This window comes from Orbicella franksi, chromosome 15, assembly GCF_964199315.1.
Source record: "Orbicella franksi chromosome 15, jaOrbFran1.1, whole genome shotgun sequence".
Taxonomy (NCBI): domain Eukaryota; kingdom Metazoa; phylum Cnidaria; class Anthozoa; order Scleractinia; family Merulinidae; genus Orbicella; species Orbicella franksi.
This window is the reverse complement of record NC_138159.1, coordinates 11,954,916-11,979,052: the sequence shown is the minus strand read 5'-3', so window position 1 is coordinate 11,979,052 and position 24,137 is coordinate 11,954,916. Positions and strand designations below refer to the sequence as shown.

The 24,137-nt window shown below is 40.2% G+C and overlaps 3 protein-coding genes across 5 annotated transcripts in view; all 3 read right to left on the bottom strand.

Moving 5' to 3' along the window:
- LOC145470010 (uncharacterized) overlaps positions 1-24,137 on the bottom strand; it is a 185,340-nt gene that overhangs the window by 53,523 nt on the left and 107,680 nt on the right. The gene's annotated exons all lie outside the window — the stretch shown is intronic.
- LOC145469618 (melanocyte-stimulating hormone receptor-like) lies at positions 1,271-4,864 on the bottom strand. The gene has a single exon (XM_081453374.1). The coding sequence runs from the start codon at positions 4,823-4,825 to the stop codon at positions 3,926-3,928; it is 900 nt and encodes a 299-aa protein (XP_081309500.1). The 5' UTR covers positions 4,826-4,864; the 3' UTR covers positions 1,271-3,925.
- Positions 7,956-22,656, bottom strand: LOC145469974 (bone morphogenetic protein receptor type-1B-like). Of its 3 annotated transcripts, none has more exons than XM_081453800.1 (7): positions 22,575-22,656; positions 20,466-20,761; positions 19,825-19,936; positions 18,664-18,775; positions 12,414-13,083; positions 10,034-10,170; positions 7,956-8,374 (listed from the first exon to the last, which is right to left on the bottom strand). In XM_081453800.1, the coding sequence occupies exons 2-7, from the start codon at positions 20,692-20,694 to the stop codon at positions 8,243-8,245; spliced, it is 1,392 nt and encodes a 463-aa protein (XP_081309926.1). In that variant the 5' UTR covers positions 20,695-20,761; positions 22,575-22,656; the 3' UTR covers positions 7,956-8,242. The 3 variants fall into 3 exon arrangements, with proteins under 3 accessions (XP_081309926.1, XP_081309929.1, XP_081309928.1); XM_081453803.1 differs by having other exon boundaries at positions 20,634-20,761; XM_081453802.1 differs by lacking the exon at positions 22,575-22,656 and having other exon boundaries at positions 20,466-21,065.

Sequence of the window (24,137 nt, the reverse complement as noted above, 5' to 3'; positions counted from 1 at the left end):
ATGTGAGAAATTCTCGGTTCGATACTAGGTGGTGACTTACAACCTTTCCTTTTCTTTAATTTAATCAGGAGCCATAATCGGGGACGGAGACCGTAAGCGCGCGCCATTTCTAGTATTCTATTTTTAGAACATATTGCGCCATCACCTGCGGCACACGCGCGTACATGCTGCGAGGATTTTTGCGGATGTCGCGCGGGGGAAATGGCGTCCGAAATTCCCGAAATTTTTCATGTTTTTGGCCCACAACTCAACGCGCTTACGTCTGTTGGAATTTTGCTTAAGTATTTTCGTCGTAAGCTGCTCCAGTTTGAGTGAAGTAAGACAGTGTCGAATTTAGGTATGTTCCGCTGTAAACTTACATATATCGCTGACCAAGTTGTGTTCCGACGGATGCTTCTTTTACATGAGCTGTACATTACTCCACTTTAAATTTCACATATGTTGAAGATTAACAGCTTTTCCATTACACAGCAAAAAACTAGCTGGATATATTTAGATATAGCAGAGCTTCAGGACTTCATAGTTTCCTAGCTCCTCTTGCCACACGCTTGCGAGGAATTTGTCAGTCTATCGCGACCGAAAAGTAAAACAAAATAATTGCTAGTTTGAGTTTCGCTTGAATTGTAAGCAACGCTTGATGTTTCATCAAGGCCCAATAACTTTACGTCCGTAGATACTGCTCAGTTTTATTCGTGTAAAAATCCAGTAAATTCTCTGTTGTCGATGAATGAGAGCGCCCGCCGATGCGTGTTTTGTACAGTCAGTAAACATGACAAATTGTACTTCCACCGCACTTTCGTGTGAAAGCGTACATCGAACTCAAACAATAACTCTATAGTTTTTAAATATGTTTAAGATTGATAAATGTTTGAGAACATATTAAAAGCTAAACTGAAAATATGTGAATAAAGCAGAAATAATCAGCAAAGTTACGATGACGCTTTCTTTAATCAACTTGGAATAACGATTTCGATTTTGTTGATCGAGTTATCAAAACTCCTTGTCTATTTTCATTTTCGCAGTCTAAAACTTCACTATGCTTACGTTGAAGAAATACACATGATGTTAGTAGCCTTTTTTGCGTTCGTGAAATTTATTACAGCAGCTCAACACAAAAGATAACGAAAGAAATCTTTGTCAAGATTTGTTGACAATTGAAAACACCGACTCGGACTTGAAAGTGCACGAACTGCACTATGCAAATGAGCTAATTGTACGCGTCAGACTTTCCTTTCAAAAACTTGTGCAAACTCACCAAACAAGCAGAAACAATAAGAAACCGTCAAAACAGGTTTTGGTTATGATGAACCATTGTCTGAGAAACTCACAAATTAACTCGATACCAGATTAGAGAGTTTTCTTGCTATATTCTTAAGTCAGAACAAACGCAAAAACATACAAGTAAGCTTACTACTAGCGTGAGCAGATCTTATTATTCATTCCCAGCGCGAGATTAAAGACTTGTTTTCGACCCTGAAAAACCCACCTTTTCCGTTAGCTCAGAGCATAAAACTACATATAAGCGCCTTGGTTCGTATTCCCTACCATCGCTGTGAAAAATACGCAAGAGAATCTCTCAACTCTCACCATTTGATCACGCAACGTGACAACATCAACGCGAGAGCCCCCGACATGTACGTGAATCCGCGCGGATATGTGACCTCAGGATGGCGCAATTTGTTCTAAAAATAGAAAATTGTCCCATATCATAGGTACGCGCGAATCCCGAGACTTACGGTCTCCGTCCCCGCTTATGGGTCCTGATTTAATAGAAAAGAAAATTTATTCACAGTTGTTGCGAAAATGGCAACGACCGTTTACAAAAGGGAAAAGTGCACAGCTGCAAGGAAAAACAGGGCCTGATGCAAACCTTTCATAAAATCCCTGCAGTATCAGTTTACCAAAATTGGGCCGGGATGGATGCAATATATCAAACACGAAAGACCGTGTTTGACCACATTTCCAAACACCAAGAAGAGAGTTGAAAATACGATGTGCAGCGGAGTAGTTTTGACGAACTTCAAGATGTTTGGAAATTTGGTCAAACACTGTATTGAGTGTCTGATATATCTTCTCAATCGAAACTTAAGAGAAAATGGAAGAAAGAAAATCGAAAAAATCTATGCTAATTAAGATCAGACATCCAAACATCGTCACGGTCATGATTTCCTTTGTTTAAACGTGATGAATTATTAATGAGTTTGAGAATGAACAATGGCAACTGCTGGAAGTAAAAGCAAATATGTGTTCACTCCAAGATACGCAAATGCGAAGAGAAATTCGTGAATAATACTTTTTACTTGTGTCCAGACATTCACTCAAGATTAATAAAAATTGCGAGATGCTGCAACACTCTTCAGTAGATCGTCTCAGCTAACCCACACTCATAGTACAGTGGAACCCCGCTCTACGGACACCCGCTTAATACGGACACCCCGATATTACGGACAGTTTCGTTTTCCCCGACGAAAAGCTCATATATTTTTTCTAAAATTAACCCGCTTATTACGGACACCCGTTAATACGGACAACGGACACTTTTCTGTGTCCCAAGCGACAAACTCTTATACATCGTCAACCCCGCTTTACGGACACTGTTTGTATCTGTGCATTGTCTATTGTCATTGTCATGATTATGTGCTAATTAGAGATTTTGTACCCTGGTCAAATTATGACAGATTTCGGCGGGTTAATACAATTTTTATTACTAAATGAAAAAGTGGCAAAATAGCGTGACGCATTTGACCAGTTCTTTCTTCCAGTGCATTACCCAGTCTGCAGTCCTTATATAAAGTTTTCTGCCTGATACGCTTACACAAAAGTTTCACTTTCTTGGTCTTTTGCTACACTCCTTGCTTGTAGCCTTCTTCCTCTTTGACGTCTTATGCTTGCCACTATCACCATCGGCCTCCGTTCGTATTGCTGGGTTGTTGCCAACGTCTATTAATTGTTCAAGTAAATCCACGTGCTTCCTAGGACCGTCAAAAATATAAACACACGGTAGTTCCATACCAAGGCCTCCACCCCGATTAACTGCTTTTCCACATACTTCAACTGATCCTCGATTAGTAGGCTTTGAAATAAAATGGGTGACTATACCAGTGCGGTTTTTGGTGTTTGCGAGGTAATATGGAATGTGACCGATAACTCGACTTTCAGTTAGCACGGCGACCGCGTTTTTGTCCTCACCATTTCCCGGCTCTGGTTGCAAAGGCAAAATTTCACCGAGAGTGATACAGTTAATGATTTGTAATTTACAGTACAATTAAAACGTTTTGTTGCCGTACAAGTGTCGGCCTTAGTGTTTGTATCGATAAAACACGCGTCCCTGACTTTTTTCCGAGGACCCCGGTTAATACGGACACCCCGTTAATACGGACATTTTGGCATGTCCCCTTGGTGTCCGTATTAACGGGGTTCCACTGTATGTTATTTGTTGTAACTGGTATTGACATAAATTAATATATTGCCGACATGGAACAGAAAACTGGGCGCTAGCGTAGTACGCGAAGGCTCACGATTAGTACGTTTGTAAAAAGATACGTAAACAACTCATCACAAAGTCTGCATTGCCCACTTACACGCACGCGCACTTCTGAGATATGATATAGTCATTTCAAATGGACTGAAGAGTTCTCAACTAGTATCTAACCAACCAAAAGGTAAGCCCCATAATAGTGTCACTCTGGATCCATTAGACTTTGAGTCTATTAAAAACTGGAATCGGAACAAAAACAATGTCCATTCGTGTTGATTAAATCAGCAGATGACGTGACGAGGGGTTCTCTGGCGCGTTACATGAGTTGGCGTGACTCACGCAAACCTCAGACTTTTCTGTAACTTCTCTCTGCGCCCGGTATGCAGCTTTTCAAGGTTCTTGTTTGTAAATGCGTTGTTGTTTTAGGCAAATACGGAACCCAAAGCACTAGGTTAGCGAGGTTACCTCTGTTGGTCTGCATAGCATCTGCCTCACTGTCTTCCTAACTGCGGTTCGAAGCTCGCGAAGGCGCCAGCAGAACAATATTGGATTGACGGATGAGTTCATGTATGCCGTGGTGTCTGTTAAATTCCATGCGCTAGTCAGCTGAATGTGAGGAACACCAAACATTACCATGGCAGTAAACAACGGTAGATAACAAAAAGTCAACACGATGTAAAACACGAAAGTGTCCATGGCACGTTTTATCGATCGCTCCGTGCTCTGAGAAGTTTCAGTATTTTCTACAGCCTGTCTTTGAGCGTGAATTTGTAGGTGATGATGACGAACAATCCTGTAGACTCGGATGTAACAAAAAGTTGAAACTAAAAGACAAATGACAATACAAACAGCTGCAGAAAAATAATACGCCTTCTCTTTCCAAAACGTTGAAAAGGAGATGACAAAGATAACGATCCAAAGAGTTACTGAGGCATATAGAGCGCGATGCGCAGTCATCAAGTTTGGATATCTCATGTGATAGTGAAGAGCCAAAAACCGATCCACACTTATAGCTGTCATTGTCGCGAGTGACACTCCACATGCACAAAACGACAATGGGTTCACCACTTCGTAAAGGAAATCGTTTTCCATTAATTCAGAGGCAATATAAAGCGGCTGTACAACAAACCCAACTAGAAGGTCAGAAAAAGCCAGACTGCAGAGCAAAATGGTGGACGGCGAGCGCAGATGAGGAGTTCGCGAGATGGCGGCAACCACCAGAATGTTGCCGATGATGGATATGAGTATCAGTGGTACATTCAATACACAGTTTATGATGACAACAGTTTCAGGACGAAAATTATCGCCACAACTGCCTGAATAATCAGTATCAGATTGGTTTGCCATTCTCGCGTGCGCTGGGGCACACTGCGCTGTTCAGATCCAGTACTTAGATCCAGATCCAGTAGATATGCTCAACACATAAACAAAAAAAGCCTGCCGTGTTTAACCGATGTAGTTTAACTGGTCGTTAACTTTAGCTCCTAAATGACTTCTTCAGTAGTGAGCGACCTATACTTCTACGAATTTCGATTGTTCAATGTCCGTACAGGAGAGACTTCCTCAGATGTCACCGGTTAATAGAACAAAAGGTAGAAATTACGGATGTAAAACAAAACATCAAGGCGAGCAGCATGGTTCTATTTAAGTGATCAGGAAATTAATTTGTGCGATGAAAGAAGGCGACATGTGATGTGAGTCAGCTGCATTTTTGTAAAAATATTATTGCATGTTGCATATTGCAAAACCAAGAGACGATGATCTACTCTCGTGATGTAAAACCCATACACCAAAAATCGAATATTAAGTTTGACTCTTAGAACAAGTAATTTTGGGCCTAAAGCAAATAACTACTTTTACCACTTTGTAGTTTTAAATTGAACCAATCTTTTTGAACAATTTCCTGTGAAATTTTAATCTAAAACTGCTGTCAGCTCTCAAGCTCTCATTGAAAATGTTTGGTTTGTCATATTTTACGCTTTATGTGTCTGTCTCTGTCAAGTTTGATTTTGTTACGATCAAGACATGCCAAATCAACCTCTCTTTGGCATGCTATTGATATTCGGTTATAACTTACAGTTGGACTTTGTAAAGCCCTTGATGAAACAAATAAATTTCGTGAGAAATTTTAAAAGTTTGGCATAGAGCGGTTTTCAATTGAGTGCCGTAAAACCAAAACCAAAGTAATCAATCTAGCCAATCACAAAAGGACACAGACAAAACAGTGAACCATTAAAAACTCGAAGTAATTACATGCAATCATTACATGCAGCTGTCTCCAAGCGCGGGAAAACGCGTGCGGGAGAGTCAAGAGTGGTTTTGGTTTAACGTCTGATTGGATGAGAAACTGGCGCGAGTTTTTTTAAGCCAATCGTGTAGAACCAATCACTTTTCGACACTCCCTTATTGATAACAATGTTGCATTAACCATGGTAATGACGCAGAAGCCACAAAGAAATTATTTATCAAATCCCTTCATGTAACCAACAGTCAGTCACTCGGACAAAGATGTTAAAAGGACAAACTAAGTCCATTGTCAACAGATTTCGAAACCTTTTACATTAATTTCGCTCGGTTCAGTTAATCTGAATAAGTTGTGACAAGACCATTGCGATGTCATGTTACAATGAACTGATCATGATTTCCATCTGGTTATGCTGAGAATTATTCGTCCACTATATGAAGCCAGGAGCCCATCACTCAGAGTGTGCAACTCCCATACTAAGCCTACGTCACGGCAGTTTTACAGACCGGTCTATTTTAGACTTCTTTTCCCGCAAAATAGGTCAGTTCCGGTCTACATGAGCGCAAATCGGTAAGGAGAAAAATAGCTTACCTCACATCAGGAGCCCATCACTTCTGACGTCAGATAAAAATTAAGTCCGTGCTTGTGATTGGTCCCTGAGGTTCCTGCGGAGGTGTGAATTCGCGGTAAATTTAAACTAAAAATAGATCGATCTGTGAAAACGCCGTGACAGGAATATGGGGTAGTTGCACTCTCCTAGTGATAGGTTCCTGATGAGGCCTAATGCTGTCATAGTTTGGAGAAAAGAGAACAGGATTTTTATAGACAGTCTTAGAAGAAGCTAAAGAAAGCAGACACTAGAGTGAGGGAATTAGAGAGGAAGGACAGAGAAGCCGAATGAGAAATAGAAGACAACGTTAAAGGGGAATGCTGGGTAAAGGATACTTGGGAATTACACGGTAGGAGGGATGCAATCAAAGGGGAAAGTTGGAGAAATACAACTGGTCGACGGAAGATGGAGAGTTGGGCGGGAGAAGAGATGGATGGATGGTCGTAAGGTGGGAATGAGGAATTGTGGACTATTAGGAAGGGGGAGACATCCTAACTCTGGAGAAGAGGGAACAGGAAGTTGGAAAGGTGATCAGTGGCTTTAATAGTAAAGAAAGGTTATCCTGAGACATAAATTTATCGCTAAACTACTTTGGTTTTAAAACTATGAGACTGCCTTTAACAAAATCCTTCGGTGTTCACGGGATTTTTACGTCCCTCATCAAATTGCTCACACAAAAGATGAAGACATCCTTACGGTGATTGTGACTGAGAAAACGAAACAGAAAGAGCACCGAACTTTTCAACACTACCGAAGTGACATTATCCGAATATTGCCATTTTCAGACAGAACATGAAATATTTCAACTTCAAAAAAATGAAACCCGAACGGGAAAACATTTTCCATAACAAGCACGAACCCAACATTAGGGAGTTAAAAAGCAAACCACAACGGCAATGGGTGGAACGTGGCTAGAAAAGGTTTCATGAGCAGTACCATGGCTGTGCACCTGCGTTATAATAGCTGTGTTATTACAGTTGAGCCTGCGGTCCAATATTCTCTTGTTTAAAAAGGCATACAAACGAGGCGAAAGGGTCAATACAAAACAGAATTGACCCTTTCGCCTCGTTTTTGTGTCAAACCGCTGAAAACTGTAATAACAGTTATTCTTGGTACATTTCTATGCCGTTCTCTACAAAACAAGAACATCAAATGACCAGATTCGTCCACACTACGCCGGAGAAATTTGAAAACGCAGCTTTATTTCTACGGTTAGGCCTACCGTCTACAATAATCCACCACGAAGACGGAACTTTTCAAAAACGCTCTTCAAACCGGAGGAATTTGAAAACGCCGGCTTTGCATTTTAGTCTGGACGGAAAACATTTTGAAAACGGAGCTTTTCGGAAACGATGACGTCATGATAATGATGTCATTTTACCCACAAATCCAAAGTGACTGGTGATTGTTGCGTTTTTACAATTATCCAGCGTAGTGTGGACGGAAAACATTTGATACATACATACATACATACTTTATTGTTACCTCCCCAATGGGGCTTTTCAGGAACAATTACGTAAATTACTAAGTTACTAATAACTACACAATCAAAATTAATCAAATTGAAAAAAACATTTACAACATTATCTAAACTTTGTAGTCGCGAAAAATACAAAATACAAACGCCGTTTTCAAATTTCTCCAGCGTAATGTGGACCGGGCCTTACTCTAAAGAACGTGAACCCCGACGGTCAAGTTTTAAATTTCTTTTTCGAATTTTACCGCTGCATACATATCTGTTTTGGGATAGCTCTGACAGTGATACTCAAACTGAATGAATATTAGTGTTACCGTCGTGGTAGCTTTAACTCCCTACTCTTAAATTATCTAGTCTTCAATAGCGGATCTATATTCACTGAGGAAGTACAACTGATTTGTTATGGGACACCTGTGCGTCACCATTTTTCCTTTAAATATCAGAAGGTAACTCAATAGACTTCTTCAGCTTGTTCAATGTCTTCTGGACTTTTAAAGCCTTCAAACGAGCGGCAGGTTGATTTACCCAACACTCTGTCATAAGCTTGGCCATTGTTTGAAGAGGCTGTCGACAAAAGAAGATTTCTGTCAAGATTTCCGTTTATTACAAGCTAAAACGTCCAGGCCCGGGTTGTTCGAAAGGTGGATAACGCTATCCACCGGATAAATCGCTCTCCAGCGGATAGCGTGGTTTGTTTTGTCAACACTTATCCGCTGGATAGCGATTTATCCGGTGGATAGTGTTATCCAGTCTTCAAACAACTAGGACCAGTACTGAAGACATTAATTGTCTAACGTTTTTCTTTCCCAAATTCCTGACTTTGAGTTGTCTTTGACACTCTGACGATGTCAATATGAGCAAGAGGACTACAAAACACCTATCACACCGATCTTTAAGGACGTGAGACATACCTACTTGTTAGGCGTGTTTTTTTTTAAGTACTATTTCAAAAACGAGTGCGAGGGTTTCATCAAGTTTCGAAACGCGAGAAACATTTGAAACCACGACTGAGGCCGCAGGCCGAGTGCTTTTATTGTTTTCGAGCGTTTGGAAGCCTGATGAAACCCGAAGCACGAGTTTTTGAAATTACTTCTCCAACAAAGAAAATTAGTTTAAATTATCATTTGAATAAGTTTTCTCAATTCAGATATTATATTTGAGACGTGAAATGTGATTATATCACCTAATTGCTGCTCTGTGACAATTTTTGAATATTCATCAATGTCACGTTGTTACCTAGCTGTTTGTCAGCTCTGAGCGAACACGTTGCTTCGCAAAGCAAATAGCAGAGTGCAGATTTAGACCTCCTAAACTCGCGAAGAAGAGGAAAAGTGTGTGGCCAGCGCTATTCCGAGGTAACGTGTGCGTCTTGTCTGTTAAATGCAGGCATAGATAGTAAATTAGTACGCCTTAGAACTGGGAATCTCTAACGTTAGTGTCATTTTAGGTGTGGAAGTGTACAGCAAGGTTGAAAGCGAACCAAAAGACGAGGTCGGCACCATTGAGCGAGAATTTAAGTTTAGAAAAAGAATGGCCTTTTCTGTTTTGGGGAGTTTAATAACTGTGCCGTTACATTTAACGTCAGCAGTAAATTATTTAGGTTTAAAGTTTGTTTTGTAACATGTGTGATTAAATAAAGTTGTTCGTCATGTGTTTTTCTTGCTTTATCAATATGCAGAGTAAGAAAATTTGCATCCGTGTTTGAAATTATTTCCAAACACGCCTTGGTCTCATTGGGTTTCTAAACCCATCCACCTGACCAGAATAAGGAGCTCTGGTTGGGTAAGAGCTGCGTGAATAATTAATGAGTTTGAGAATGTTTTTCTTGTGTGGTTCTTCTAGTGGAAAACCTGGTGTCAAAACTGGCATAACTGCGTTTTGATAGCTTGGCAGCTAACCAAACAAGACAGTGGTTACTTCGTGAAGTCTTTCCAAACTTCTGAACCTAAGTACATTAACTGAAACCTGGTGTAATACGAAGTACATCGCACTCTCGCAAGTACTCTAGTAATAAATGAGTATACCGAAATATACAAAGTTTCCGTTTTACTGAAATGTCCTCCAAATGTTAAGTCAGCAGCAGTGTAGCTTAGATAAATTAGAAGAAAATTAAAAATGAGCTAAAACTTGTAAATTACACTATTTGAGTATTTTAAGTGACAATTCTTTGTCTCGCCTTGATTCTGCCTCTACTGTCTGTTGTGACCTTTGAACTAATCTCACCTCGTCTTTAAACCACTCACTGGGTACTAATGGCCGCCTGTTAGCTGTAAGGACAACTTCCCTGACCTCTTCAAAACTTGGATCCCCAGGAAGAATATCATAATATGGTAATTGGTACTCCTCACTTAATCCAGTTTCTAAAATCAACGAACAAATGTGGTTGTCATAACTAAAACGTAAAGTAGTTTGAATGGACTTGAGCGCTCTATACTTACAGGCCTTGTTGATTTGTTTTTGATTAAAGTTTTTTAAATAGCTCTGAGCGCGGCAGAGGGGTTAAAGAAATCATGAGAGTGTGCGTGTTCGACAACAAAATGATCAGCGCATCCAAGTAACGGAGCAATGTGGATATACATTAATATAATGTATACATTAATGTATAATGTAATTTTTAACATTTTGTAATCTATCCTTTCTCTTATAGGATATAAGTTGAATGTTTTTACTAAGTGGATTTTAATTTTCTTTATTAGGATTTGTATATGTTTTGTAACAAGCGCATTTGATCATTTATGTATAGGTTAATTTGCGCTATAGAAATATTTAATACTATTATTATTAAATTATTATTATTATTATTATTATTATTAAAGATAATATTAGTGCCAGTGCCCATATTATTATTATTATTATTATTATTATTATTATTATTATTATTTTCTTGCATTGTGTTAACATAATAATGTGTAGATCTATATATGTTAGGGACCCTGAGAGCAATTCTTTTGCAGCCATTTGTAAACCTGGGACAAGTGTACACTTCTGAAAACACTCGACGACAAATTTTTTGTAAATCATTTACCACAGAAATCACCCTGTTCAGAATACATTGTAATGAAAGCTGTGTTTCAGAGATTTTGCTACAATTTCACAGCCTCTTCAGAACAGACCCGAGGTGTATTCCCTGGACTTGACAGAGAAGGACGTTATTACATAAACTGCAGGGTAATGTTACAGTTATTCTCCTTCAAAGGGAACGAGTATTACCCCGTGAGGGGGTGTGTCCCATAAATTAAGGACAGAGGTACTCGCCGTACCTTTTAGGGGTTGAAAAAGTAGTTTTGGTACCTCTTGGGGTGTTCAGCCTCAAAAGATCCCCAGCGGAAGCTTTTGCACGCAGTACCTTTTAAGGGCATTGTTGTACTATTTTGTGTTGTTTTAGAATTGGTAACTCTTCAGGGTAAAAAGAAAATTCAAGCCACACCCACAAAACAGGATCTTGCTACCTCTTAAGGGGTTCTTTTCAAAATTTCTAACGAGCACGCCCATCCTTTTGAAACAGGAGCCCTCCTGGGGATATTATCCAGACCAGATGATAATTCACGTCACCACTAGAGAGCCTTTTGAGCCTTTTAAGAGGTTTTACCGTAACCTTAAAAGGTTACGGTATACCTTCAGGGGTGTCTCGCGTGCAAGCGATGTAGCGCGTAGAGTTTAAGGTGGCTCCTTATAGTTTTACGATCGCGCGAGCGCTGGGGAAGTAATCTGCGCGCGCTCAAAGGTAAATGTCAGTGTTTCTCGATATTTTATTACGTCAACATGAGCACAAAAAGCAAAACTGACGTTGAATTTTCTCGCGTTTCCTTCGGTGAAATTCCGTAAAATTTGGCAGATTGGTAGAAAATATTTTACTTTAGTCGGAGCTCGTTTCTCAGGGAAATCTATACGACCAGATTTTTTTTATTTCAGTGGGTCTTAATGAGTCCAACGATTCGTCGATAACGGATTCACCGGAGTCTCTGTCAACATCCCGGTTATTGCTGCCAAGTTCCCAAATTTTTACATAACCTTTCTTTTCTCTTCCCTCGATTTTTTGCCCGCCTTATACGATAGCTATAGCTTCATCCGCGTGGCGAACTTTCGCATCTTCACTCATTGATGTATTTTCACTCGTTGTTCGCTGCTTTCGCTTTTTCGAACTGGTCCATGTTTTTAACGTGGTCTACCTTAACTTATAGTTTAATAGAACTACACCTAATACCAAAAATGCTTGGTAGTCAGAACAACAAAGCTGATCAACTGATGAGTAGTCAATTCGTGACATCCGTACGGGTAATTCCCGCGAAAATCGTCTCGGTTGATTGCATACGCGCCATAGGGCTGTCAATCAAGATGTAAAGTCTTAGTTCCGGCGAAAACGTAAAACCGCGATTTCTCCGCCAATATTTAGTCTTTTTCAAAATTTTTTTTCAGGAATTAGACATTATTCTTCGACCACTACTTTGACCCAAAAATCCAAATTTGAAGAAAATTGCCGACCTGAAGGCATACTGTAACCTTAATTCAAGTAAACACACCCTTATATTTAATTTTCTATTATGTTCATGTAAACCTTCCATGCAGTTAACTTGATAAAACAATAAAACTGCGGAACACATACCGTCTGATTTACACCTCCTTGTTATCTCCCACAAAACCAATCCAAAGGAGTACATGTCCGCCATCTTAAATGCGGCAAAATGACTAGAATTCAAAGCGTCAGCTAGCACTTCAGGTGCCATGTATCTTTTAGTGCCTACTCTTGTGTCTGGCTTGGCTGCTTCAACTTCATCAGTTCTTGATGAGTACTTAACAGAAAGTCCAAAATCTGCAATGCAGCAGGTGAGGTTTTCTTTCACTAGGATGTTCTTGCTCTTGATATCACGATGTGCAATGGAAGGTTTGCCCCCGACTCCTTGGATCTCAGTATGAAGATGAGCTAGTCCTGCAGAAGCAGACAATGCCAGTTTGATCATGGTTGTCTTATTAAGGCTGTGGCACTGTAAGAAATCGTACAGTGAGCCATAAGGGTGATAATCCGTTATCAGGTACATCTCTGTCATTTGGGGTTTCCCAATAATGTCTGATGCTATGAAGCCAAGAATGCTGTCATGGCGAAGAAGAAGTGTTTGATAGATTTCTGTTTCCCACCTCCAAGAGGATTCACACTGGGACATAAACATTTTGACTGCTACATCTTCCTCATGCCACTTGGCCTGCCAAACCTTGCCATACCTTCCTTCTCCAACACTCTTGACAAGGGTCACTTCCTTAGCAATGGTTCTCTGTATCTACAAGACACAGAAAGAGAACACGCACAATAAAAACTTTAAAGTGCTACTATGATGAAATTCGCATCTTTGCTTTGTAAGCCATTTTAAAACATAAAAAAATGCTGTTTACCATTTTCAAATATCCCCTTTCGTTGACCACAGATGGATGTCTCAAAAACTAAGACCTAAGACCTAAGACCCCCGTTGAATCTCAAAAACTAAGAGCTAAGACCCCCTCTGAATCTCAAAAACTAAGAGCTAAGACCCCCTCTGAATCTCAAAAACTAAGACCTAAGACCCCCTCCAAATCTCAAAAACTAAGACCTGGGTTTGCTTTAATTCGAAACTGGGTTTGCTTTAATTCGAGCATGACGAATTCATTAAAGTAAACTAAATCAGCAACGGTGTAATTTTTGCAGCTCAAAATTGTGTTTTTGAAGATTTGGATCCTGTTCGATCGAAGAAGTCTTTGATATTTCCAGTTCGGACATGCAACAACGTCACTGTTCAGGACGATGCAACATTGATTGTAGACGACAAAACGGTAAACCCCCTTAACGTGTTCAAGACAATTCATTTACATCGACAACAACGTAGTAGGACACGTTAAGATGCGTTACGACGGAAATGTCAGTCTAGATTACATGTAACCGACAGTGTCACATTTACATTTTACATTTGGATTCTTGCAAAGTCACCCAGTGACACTAGTGCAAGATTATATAAACAAAATTTAAATACAAAAATAAATAGGGAAAGGTCAAATAAAAAGGAATAAAATTCCATTTTCACATGCACAAGTTTTGGTGCGAACGCGGTGGCACGCTGTTATACTGATGTACATCAACCGGCGTGAATTTTAACGGCTTTACGCGCGTAAATGGCTTTGATCTGTTTTATTTTACCACGTAAATTAAATGTTCTTTTTTGTCTTAGTGTCCGGCAGGTGGAAACAGCATTCTCCAGCAGTCTAAAATTTTTACAGATTTTCAACAGACAGCGTTACTGGTCTATACTCAACTAAGTTTGTTGGACTGAAATGCCAACCGAGTTCACGAATTTCGCGAGCTTGAGCAGACTATAAAATCACCATGTTCTTGACACTTGGTTGTGGTTGTACAGTGCATGAAGCTTCTGAGCTCGGGCATACTGAAAATAATTGCGGTTGCTATGTTTATTTCCGTCAGTCAGGGGAGTTGAAATTTAAGCCGAATAACGTGAAAGTGTAAGCAAGTCCGAAAAGGAAATATACGATTTTGTTCAAAGTCTTCAAAGAGGAATCAGATCTTCGAAAACAAATAATTTTGGGCTGCAAAAAGTACACAGTTGTTGATTTCAGTTTCGAATTAAAGCAAATCCAGGTCTTAGGTCTTAGTCTTAGTTTTTGAGATTCAGAGGGGGTCTTAGGTCTTAGTTTTTGAGATTCAGAGGGGGTCTTAGGTCTTAGTTTTTGAGATTCAGAGGGGGTCTTAGGTCTTAGTTTTTGAGATTCAGAGGGGGTCTTAGCTCTTAGTTTTTGAAGTTCAGAGGGGGTCTTAGCTCTTAGTTTTTGAGGTTCAGAGGGGGTCTTAGGTCTTAGTTTTTGAAGTTCAGAGGGGGTCTTAGGTCTTAGTTTTTGAGATTCAGAGGGGGTCTTAGGTCTTAGTTTTTGAAGTTCAGAGGGGGTCTTAGGTCTTAGTTTTTGAGGTTCAGAGGGGGTCTTAGGTCTTAGTTTTTGAAGTTCAGAGGGGGTCTTAGGTCTTAGTTTTTGAGATTCAGAGGGGGTCTTAGGTCTTAGTTTTTGAGATTCAACGGGGGTCTTAGGTCTTAGTTTTTGAGATTCAAAGGGGGTCTTAGGTCTTAGTTTTTGAAGTTCAGAGGGGGTCTTAGGTCTTAGTTTTTGAGATTCAGAGGGGGTCTTAGGTCTTAGTTTTTGAAGTTCAGAGGGGGTCTTAGGTCTTAGTTTTTGAGATTCAGAGGGGGTCTTAGCTCTTAGTTTTTGAGATTCAGAGGGGGTCTTAGGTCTTAGTTTTTGAGATTCAGAGGGGGTCTTAGGTCTTAGTTTTTGAAGTTCAGAGGGGGTCTTAGGTCTTAGTTTTTGAGATTCAGAGGGGGTCTTAGGTCTTAGTTTTTGAAGTTCAGAGGGGGTCTTAGGTCTTAGTTTTTGAGATTCAGAGGGGGTCTTAGGTCTTAGTTTTTGAGATTCAGAGGGGGTCTTAGGTTTTAGTTTTTGAGATTCAGAGGGGGTCTTAGGTCTTAGTTTTTGAGATTCAGAGGGGGTCTTAGGTCTTAGTTTTTGAGATTCAACGGGGGTCTTAGGTCTTAGTTTTTGAAGTTCAGAGGGGGTCTTAGGTCTTAGTTTTTGAGATTCAGAGGGGGTCTTAGGTCTTAGTTTTTGAGATTCAAAGGGGGTCTTAGGTCTTAGTTTTTGAGGTTCAGAGGGGGTCTTAGGTCTTAGTTTTTGAGATTCAGAGGGGGTCTTAGGTCTTAGTTTTTGAGATTCAACGGGGGTCTTAGATCTTAGTTTTTGAGATTCAGAGGGGGTCTTAGGTCTTAGTTTTTGAGATTCAACGGGGGTCTTAAGTCTTAGTTTTAGAGATTCAACGGGGGTCTTAGGTCTTAGGTCTTAGATCTTAAGTCTTAGGTCTTAGTTTTTGAGACACCCGACCACAGATATTTACGTTTTTAAAACACGCATATTAGCCAAGTGATGACGTCATGAATGCAACCGAATTTTGATCAAATATGATGAAGAAAAATATCTCGGCGAATTTGAATCCTTAATGCTTGATTCTTTGCATTAAGATTCTACAAGAAACAGGGAACCAGTACAAATGCTGATATACAGAACAGAACAAAGGAGCAATTACAAAGGAACTGTGTTTAAGAAATGTAGACACATGGCTGTCTAACCTGCTAATGAAGGGCCTCTACTCAACGTTAATGTCAACCCACCATCTAAAGCAGAAATTGAACGAGCGCTGAAGCAGCTGGAGAATGGGAAAGCGGCAGGTCCAGATGGCATCCCCCTGAAGCTCTTAAAGTAGACCCAAAAACTACAACAGCCATGTTACACCCGCTTTTCCTTCAGATCTGGGAAATGGAGAACGTTCCATGGGAATGGAAGAATGGCTATCTTGTCAAGCTGCCCAAAAAAAGGGGATCTTGGGCTCTGCAAGAACTGGAGGGGAATCATGCTCCCCTCAATTCCCAGTAAGGTTTTCTGCCACATTATCCTAGAGACGCTGAAACATGCCCTAGATCACAAACTACGTTGTGAGCAGGCAGGGTTTAGGAAAGACAAATCTTGCACCGATCATATTGCATCCCTGAGAATAATCATTGAACAATCTACAGAATGGGAGACTCCGCTATACATGAACTTTACCGACTTCGAAAAAGCTTTCGACAGTGTTGACAGGAACGTCATCTGGCAACTCATGGGTCATTATGGAGTTCCACCAAAGTTTATTAGGCTGATTCAGGAGTTATATGAAGCCTCATCCTGTCAAGTCATTCACAACGGGAAATTGTCAGACCCATTTGAGATGAACACGGGAGTCCGTCAAGGCTGCTTGCTGTCACCAATGATCTTCATAATGGTCATGGACTGGATCGTGAGAGAGGTAGAGAGTCAGGGTAAAACAGGTACACAATAAACACTTACATCGCAACTCCATGACTTGGATTATGCAGATGACATATGTCTTCTATCTCAGAAACTGCAACATATGCAAACCAAGACCGACCATCTGGCACTGGTTGCAAAGAAAACTGGCCTCAGGATCAGCAAAGAAAAGACCAAAGTCATGAGAGCTAACAGCAAACAGCGGGAGATGATCAAGCTGAAAGATATGGAACTGGAGGACGTCCACATCTTTACATATTTAGGGAGTATCGTCACATCAGACGGAGGAGCGGACGAAAATGTAAAAAGCAGGATAGGCAAAGCCAGGCAGGCCTTTAATACCCTAAGACCAGTGTGGAACTCAACATTAATATCCATAAAAACCAAGCTACGAATCTTCATCACCAATGTCAAGTCAGTTCTTCTACACGGTTCCGAGACCTGGAGAGCGACAAGATCCATATCAAACAAGCTGCAAACCTTCACTAATCGATGTCTGAGAAAGATCCTAAAGATATACTGGCCAGAGAAAATCAGCAACAGGGAGCTTTGGGCAAGAACAGAGCAAGAACGTATTCCAGCAGAGATCGCCAGGCGCAAATGGAATTGGATTGGCCACACATTGCAGAAACCAACATCTGATACAATCAGACAGGCCCTTGAATGGAACCCGCAGGGTACAAGGAAGGTAGGAAGACCAGTGAAAACCTGAGGAGGAGGTCAGTGGAAGAGGAGCTTAAAGAAGCCAACATCACCTAGACTACGGCAAAAAGAACAGCCGCGAATAGAGTCCGCTGGCGCAGCATTGTAACCGCCCTTTGTTCCACCACAAACATAATGGCCTAACTAACTAACTATGGCTGTCTGGCATTATAGTAAGCTAGACTCTGGATTGAATAGGGCCTGGGTTCAAGTCATTGAGTTGTGTTATTGAGCAAGATACTGATTCTTTCGCACAGCATGTCTCCTCTAAGGTTTTAGCTTACAATGCAGGCGTATTTTGGCGAGCGGGCGCACACATTTTGATAAGGCAAATGCCATCTTGGATTCAAACTTGCAAGAGACGAAAAGGGGTCCTAGGGAGTAGGGGTGAGGCTAGTAGAGGAGTAACGGGGGAGGGGGAGGGGGAGGAAAAATACTGAGACAACATCGTGGCGAATCTACTCACGGAAAAAGGCCTACACTGCAGGCTACCAAGGTCTCAAAATAGGCAGTAGTAAATTAGTTATTCCTGGGGGAGGTGCAGGGTGATAACCCTGTAATGCTTAGCTATTTATTGACTTGAAATTTATAAAGGTAAATTTAACAGCTGACATGGCACCTTAGTGAAGCTGAAGTTTCAAGTGTTTATACCTGGTCAGAGCCTCATCAACCACCCTTCACATTGATAAATGGCTAAGTGTTTCACTTGCCCTCCAATGAAGCCCAGAATTTTTTTTTTAAGTTAGAAACTAATATTATGGTAACCCTGTAATACCCTGGTGAAAACCTTATAGGATGTTGTAGGACCCACAAGATCTTAAAACACCTTCTAAGGATCCTAAAAAAAAGGATCTTTCAAGAATTCTTTAAAGATTTTTAAAAGATCTTGCAAGTCTTACACGGAATGGTCTTGTAAAGATCTTTGCAAGGATCCTCCAAGATCTTCAAAAATCTTTGAAGATCCTTAAGGATGTGGTCATGATCTTTGAGGATCCTGGCTAGAATTGTAAAGATCTTTATAGATCTAAGCAAAAACCTTTGAGCATCTTGGTCAAGATCCTTGATAAGGTCCTCATGAAGATTGTGAAGGACCCCCCTCTCCATGGAAGATTTTCACCAGGGTAGAATAGCAACTCATCCAGGCGGGAGTGCAAAGTAATACCCTTAGTTATTTCATATGCATGTAATGAAAACCCAAGAAAAGCACTGACCTGACAGGCTATTAGGCTCAGACACATATGTCACCTTTCACAAAGCTCTGAAACATTTAATAGATGCATTGAACTTACCAGATGTGGCATATCAGAACCACTGTCAGAGCTCTGGTCTAACATGCCATTTGGATTTTGTCTTGGAGATTCTTTGTGCCATGTAGGCATTCTGTGTCGTGTTAATCTACATCTTGACAAAGATAACATGTGTCAATATTAAGAATTGCATCTTTTTTCAGTTCAATGATTGACTACAAAGACATTCTCTTTTTCTCATCTTGAGATAAAATGTGTGTGTAGATCTGAAAATGACTGCCTCCCTGCTTTATGGATGTGTACATTGCAAGTGTTGCACAGAAGCTGCTTTAAATAGAGAACCTACAGTGTATCTGGAAAGGGAATGAGAAGGGTTTTGTGTCACTTCCCCCTTCCAAAAAACAGAGAAAAACAAATTATATTTCACATTTTGCAGCTCCATTTTACAGATACTGGTACTTCCCCACCCTAACAATCATTGGAAGTTTCAAGAGAGAGGGGAGAGTATTCAAAATGCCAAAAACCATCAGGAGAGATAGAGATTATTTCTGGAAAAATCCATTTGTTTGAAGACCAAAAGCGTACACCTTCACTTCTGGTCCTCCTTTTTGGAGCAAGAAAACCCTAGCTTCAAACAATCCTGCTGTGCCAAAATGTTCTGTTGTAGCAGGCAGGATAACGAAGTAGTACGCAGTAAGGGCCAGAGATGGATTTGGTATTAGTCAGAATAAATGAACTCCAGTGTGCAAAAAGCGTTACATTATTTATTGCTGTTGATAAAATTGCTCACACCAGCACATTTTCACAGTGCTGCCAGCCCATTCCTGCTGTTCCTCCTGGCTAAGGAGTCAGGCCCAGTTAGGATAAAATTCTATCAAGCTATATGGCATTGAAACAGCAACTTAGAGGCAAAAGAAAAGATGATAAACAAAATGACTTCTGTTGAGATCCCAGTAGAGGTGAACGGTCCTTCCGAAATTGTGACACGAAAAGGTTTGAAATTCAGGTGGGGTGCTAGAAAAGGATACACCATACCCCCTCCCAACCAGCCGGCCTTTAACAAGCCTCATACTATTGGAAATTATGGATAAACCTGGAATGAGTATAATGTTCCAGTGACAAACAAAAATGCCTACAGGAAGAGAGGGGGAGTAATTAAACAGGAAGCAAAAACAACCACAATAATAATAAATATAGACTTACCGCAAATAAAGGATACAAGATAAGATTAGAACAATTAATGCTGCAACAACGGCTCCAATAATGATTTCATAGTCAGCATACTGTTTCTTTAGAGTTACTTCAAATGGTCTATCTGAATATAAGCAAAATATCAACGTGAACAACTCTGAAATCGTAGGGTAGTGTCTGGTCCCCTCATAGAACTTTCTGTTTTAAACCTGGGATATTTTTACTCATTCAATATTGTTTTGCAAGTTATACAATGGCTTCTAGTTACAGTTAGGTCTGATGGTTTACTTATAACTGGTCAGTAGAAAGGGGCTGATAACCTACTTGAACAGAAATTGTTAAACATTAGTTTACTTATTATACCACTGACAGACAGATATAACTGTCAAAGACAGATATATATATAGAAACTGCTATAAGAGCTACTCAGTATACTACCAAGCCATAAACATTTTAGGTTGGTGGAGACATTTAACCCCCAGGGGGAGCGGAGAGGGAGGATAGAATCTTCTATAAGAGGAGTATGTTCAAGCATATGTGCTTTAATACCCTAAGGGTTTGCTTTTGGACTTGAAAAGGTTTAAGATTTGGACGTTCTCTTGGTATGAAACAGGGAATGCTTTGATATTGCCTTATTCTTATTATGGACTTACTTGGCTGTTTATCTGGAAATGGCAGTGTGACATTCAAGTTACATAAATCTCCTTCACAGCAGAAGACTGGATGTGCTGTGTTTGTGCAAATTATCTTGTAATGATAATTATTTGCAATGCAGCCTTTCATTAGCTGTTTCTCTTTAAATGAAGAGAAACAGCCATAACCTGCCTTACACCTCCTCTGGGATTCTTTGCAATCACTAGCACTACACTCTACGCATTCCATGTCCTCACAGTGTGGGGGAAGATATCTTTGTTACATTGGTTTAATATCTTGTAAATAAGCACAAAAGCTAGATGTAAAAAAAAAAAGATATAAATATGTGCAGTACCAAAAAAATTACATCTACACTACCTCAAAGGCATATAAACAGAATGAATTGTGTAGTTTATCATAGACTGTTCACAGCCCTCTATTTTCTCGCATTTTTGTTCGATAGAATTCCGAGAGCAGCGGATACCAAAGCAAAACCTATTGTTTTCATTGTTTACCTCATTCTTTTGTCCTTTTGTGTTGTTTTAAGCCCTATCCAAATAGGAAATGTTTGGCGACCAAATTGTTTGGTAACCAGACATTTTCCCATATGGACACCTTGTTGTGTTTGATCCTGTTTGATGAAAATTGAGCGTTGACAAACATATTTTGATCGAACACTTTACAACATTTTGCTCCATTTGGACAGTGATCAAACATGTTTGAAACCGTTTGGCTACTTAGTTCGATATCAAGATGTTTGGTCACCAAACAGTGTTTGATCTTTTTTGGTCACCAAACATTTCCTGTTTGGAGAGGGCTTTTAACTGTGTATTCTAAACCAAGTAAGGAACAAAACTCTAAAATATAAAAACATATCAGCCACTTTGGGGGTTTCAAGTTTCCTGCATACTACACACACTGAACAAGATTTTGACAGAGGTAGAGTTGCTATGTAAGTTTAGCTTGCAGAAAGGAGACCATGCGGCAACCTTTAACCTCTGCAAACTGAAGGGGTAAGGAAAACTATTTTCTGATGTTGGGGATTGAAGAACTTATTTGTTGGGCTGAATTTCATTGATATAATCAACCATTTGTTGTTGAAAAAACTTAAGTTTCTGGTATTCAAGTTTAATTAATTACAGTTGAACCTCCGGTTGCAACCACCTCTCATTAGTGACTGCCTCTCCTCTGTGACCAGTTTTCAAAAATACCCAAAGTTTCCAAGTTAAATCACTATATTTGGAACCTCTTGTAAGCAGCCACCTCTCGTAAGCGGCCACCTCTTATAAGCGACCACGACCACTTTTAGGGCCTGTTTACAAAGAGAGAGGGTTACCCTAGCAAGTGGGTTACCCTAGCAAGCAGGTTATCCTAGCAAGCAGGTTATCCTAGCAATCACACATTTCATCTTTTTTTCTTCCTTGTGTTTACAAGGCAGCTAGGGTTACCCTGGTAGGCAGGTTACCCTATCTGCGTGCTAGGGTTACCCTGGCAAGCGGGTTAACTTTTTCCCTTGTAAACTTTCCAGGTAGGGTTAACCCGCCTACCCGGGTTAACTTTCTAATTGTTTCCAGACCCTTTCAGTGTAACCACGCATTAAGTTGTCCCGGGTTGTAGGCTTACCCTACCTGTAAAATTTTGCTTGTAAACCCGGGCTATCTTTTGCCCTCCAGCTAGGGTTAACCCGCTTGCTAGGGCAACCCTCCCTCCTTGTAAACAGGCCCTTTAGAGCTAAAAGTTTGAAATCTTGTTTTGTTTTTAACCACACGTAAGCGACTACCACTAAATGGCAACTACCGGGGATTTTTCTCGAAATTAACTTCTCGTATGAATAAAACATTTAAAACATGGGGTAAGTCTCTGCTGTTACCATATGCTAATGAGGCAAAATTATGACCCAATATGGTCTAAACTCTCGTAAGCGACCACCTCCCGTAAGCGACCACATAGGCTTGACATTTTGGGTGGTCGCTTTTGAGAGGTAATCAACTGTATTTCTAAAGCTTAACTCGTGTTTGACATCTCTTTCTCTTTTCAAATGTCCCGCGGAAATGGCATAATAAAATATTGAGATAAAAACCTTTCAATCACTTGCATTGAATGGCCGTAATTTACATAAACTACCTTACCTCATTAGAATATTAGTCCCGTGGTGAAGGTAAATGCAGATAAAGGAGGTCGACAAAGGACAAACCTGAAGGCGCGACGCTCGGCAAACTCGACCCCAGGGTCTTCTCTGATATTATATCCAAGTGGGGAGGGGCGGGGGGGAGGTGTGGGATACTCTACAAAGTTTCATACCGGAGAGGCTCCACCCCGAGGTCCCATCGGGGAACAAAACTATTAACGTTTACGTTCACCTGTTCACTACTGCTCTTAAAATAGACGGGCAGGACTAAATAATGAACAAACACGGGCAAAAAAAAACACACGAGCCATTGCAATTGTCCTGGTAGTTTTCAGAGCTTTCTTCTCCTTTGCAAAGTCTACAGCAGCTTGTGGTGAAACTTTCCCACATTTGATTTGTTTTTCGAGTCGGCAGGTTACAAAATAAACCGATAAATGACTCACGGTAAAGTATCAGCGAACGGCATTGAAATATGCGAACAAGATCATTGTTACCCTGGTATTGATTTCGGCAAACTCTTCAGAAAGGCTTTGCAGAATAGCTGGCAAACAAATAATGACACAGGGGTGTCTGGAAAACCCGAATAGCGAATAGCGAATAGTCGCGAATAGTCCCGAATAGTGCGAATAGTCTCGAATAGTGCGAATGGTGGCGAACAGTCGCGAAAAGTGGCGAATAGTGACGAATAGTCGTCAATAGTCACCGCTTTAGATCTAATATCCAGCGTTAATTAATCATCCAAATAAGTAACAGAATTTCAGTGAATTTATTACCTTTTCTTCTCCGGACTCAGGCTAGTAGGCTGTCCATTGCCGACTTTAAGGGGATCTTATATTCTCAGACATAAATTTTTCTCCAAAAAACCATTTTTTTGGAACATGAAGATTCAACATCCCTGTCCATTTGTAAATCGTATTTTGAAACGATTTTCCTCTAATTACTCCTAAATTTACGTTTAAATTAAGAAATCTGAACACTTCTAGCTATATTTCAAGATAGCGACACCCATAGCAACCATTGTTTACAGTCTAAAAGTACTCACAAAATGGATTCAATTCAGTACATTTTAATGATACTTTACACAAACGCTTTAAAGATGTGTAGTTATGAGAATTTTGCATCATGGTCCTGAACATTGTTTCTTCTACCATCTTATACGCTCCTTATACTTGGTTAACATTTCTATGACTGGTGTGTATTCGGGTGTTCAATGAAACACTTATGTAAAACCTTTAAATATACCCCTCCCCCTGCCCCTAACCTCCCCCCTAGTTCACAGGGCTAAATTGGGCTCTCGGAGACCGAAGTAAAACTTTAAAGCCTTATTTCTCGAAATGACCAAATAGACGGATCATCAATATCTCGCACACGATATCTCCACTGGGTTTTAACAGAATGTTGTCAAATTTTCAACATTGGTGAAGGACACAGTTATCTAGGTCTTAAACCTCCAAAATTTGTAATTTATTACATTTTTTCCTGTTATTTAGTTAATATAGTTAATATTAGTTCATATAAGTATACTTTTTCAACATTTCACGAGAAAAACCCCCCTCAAAACACT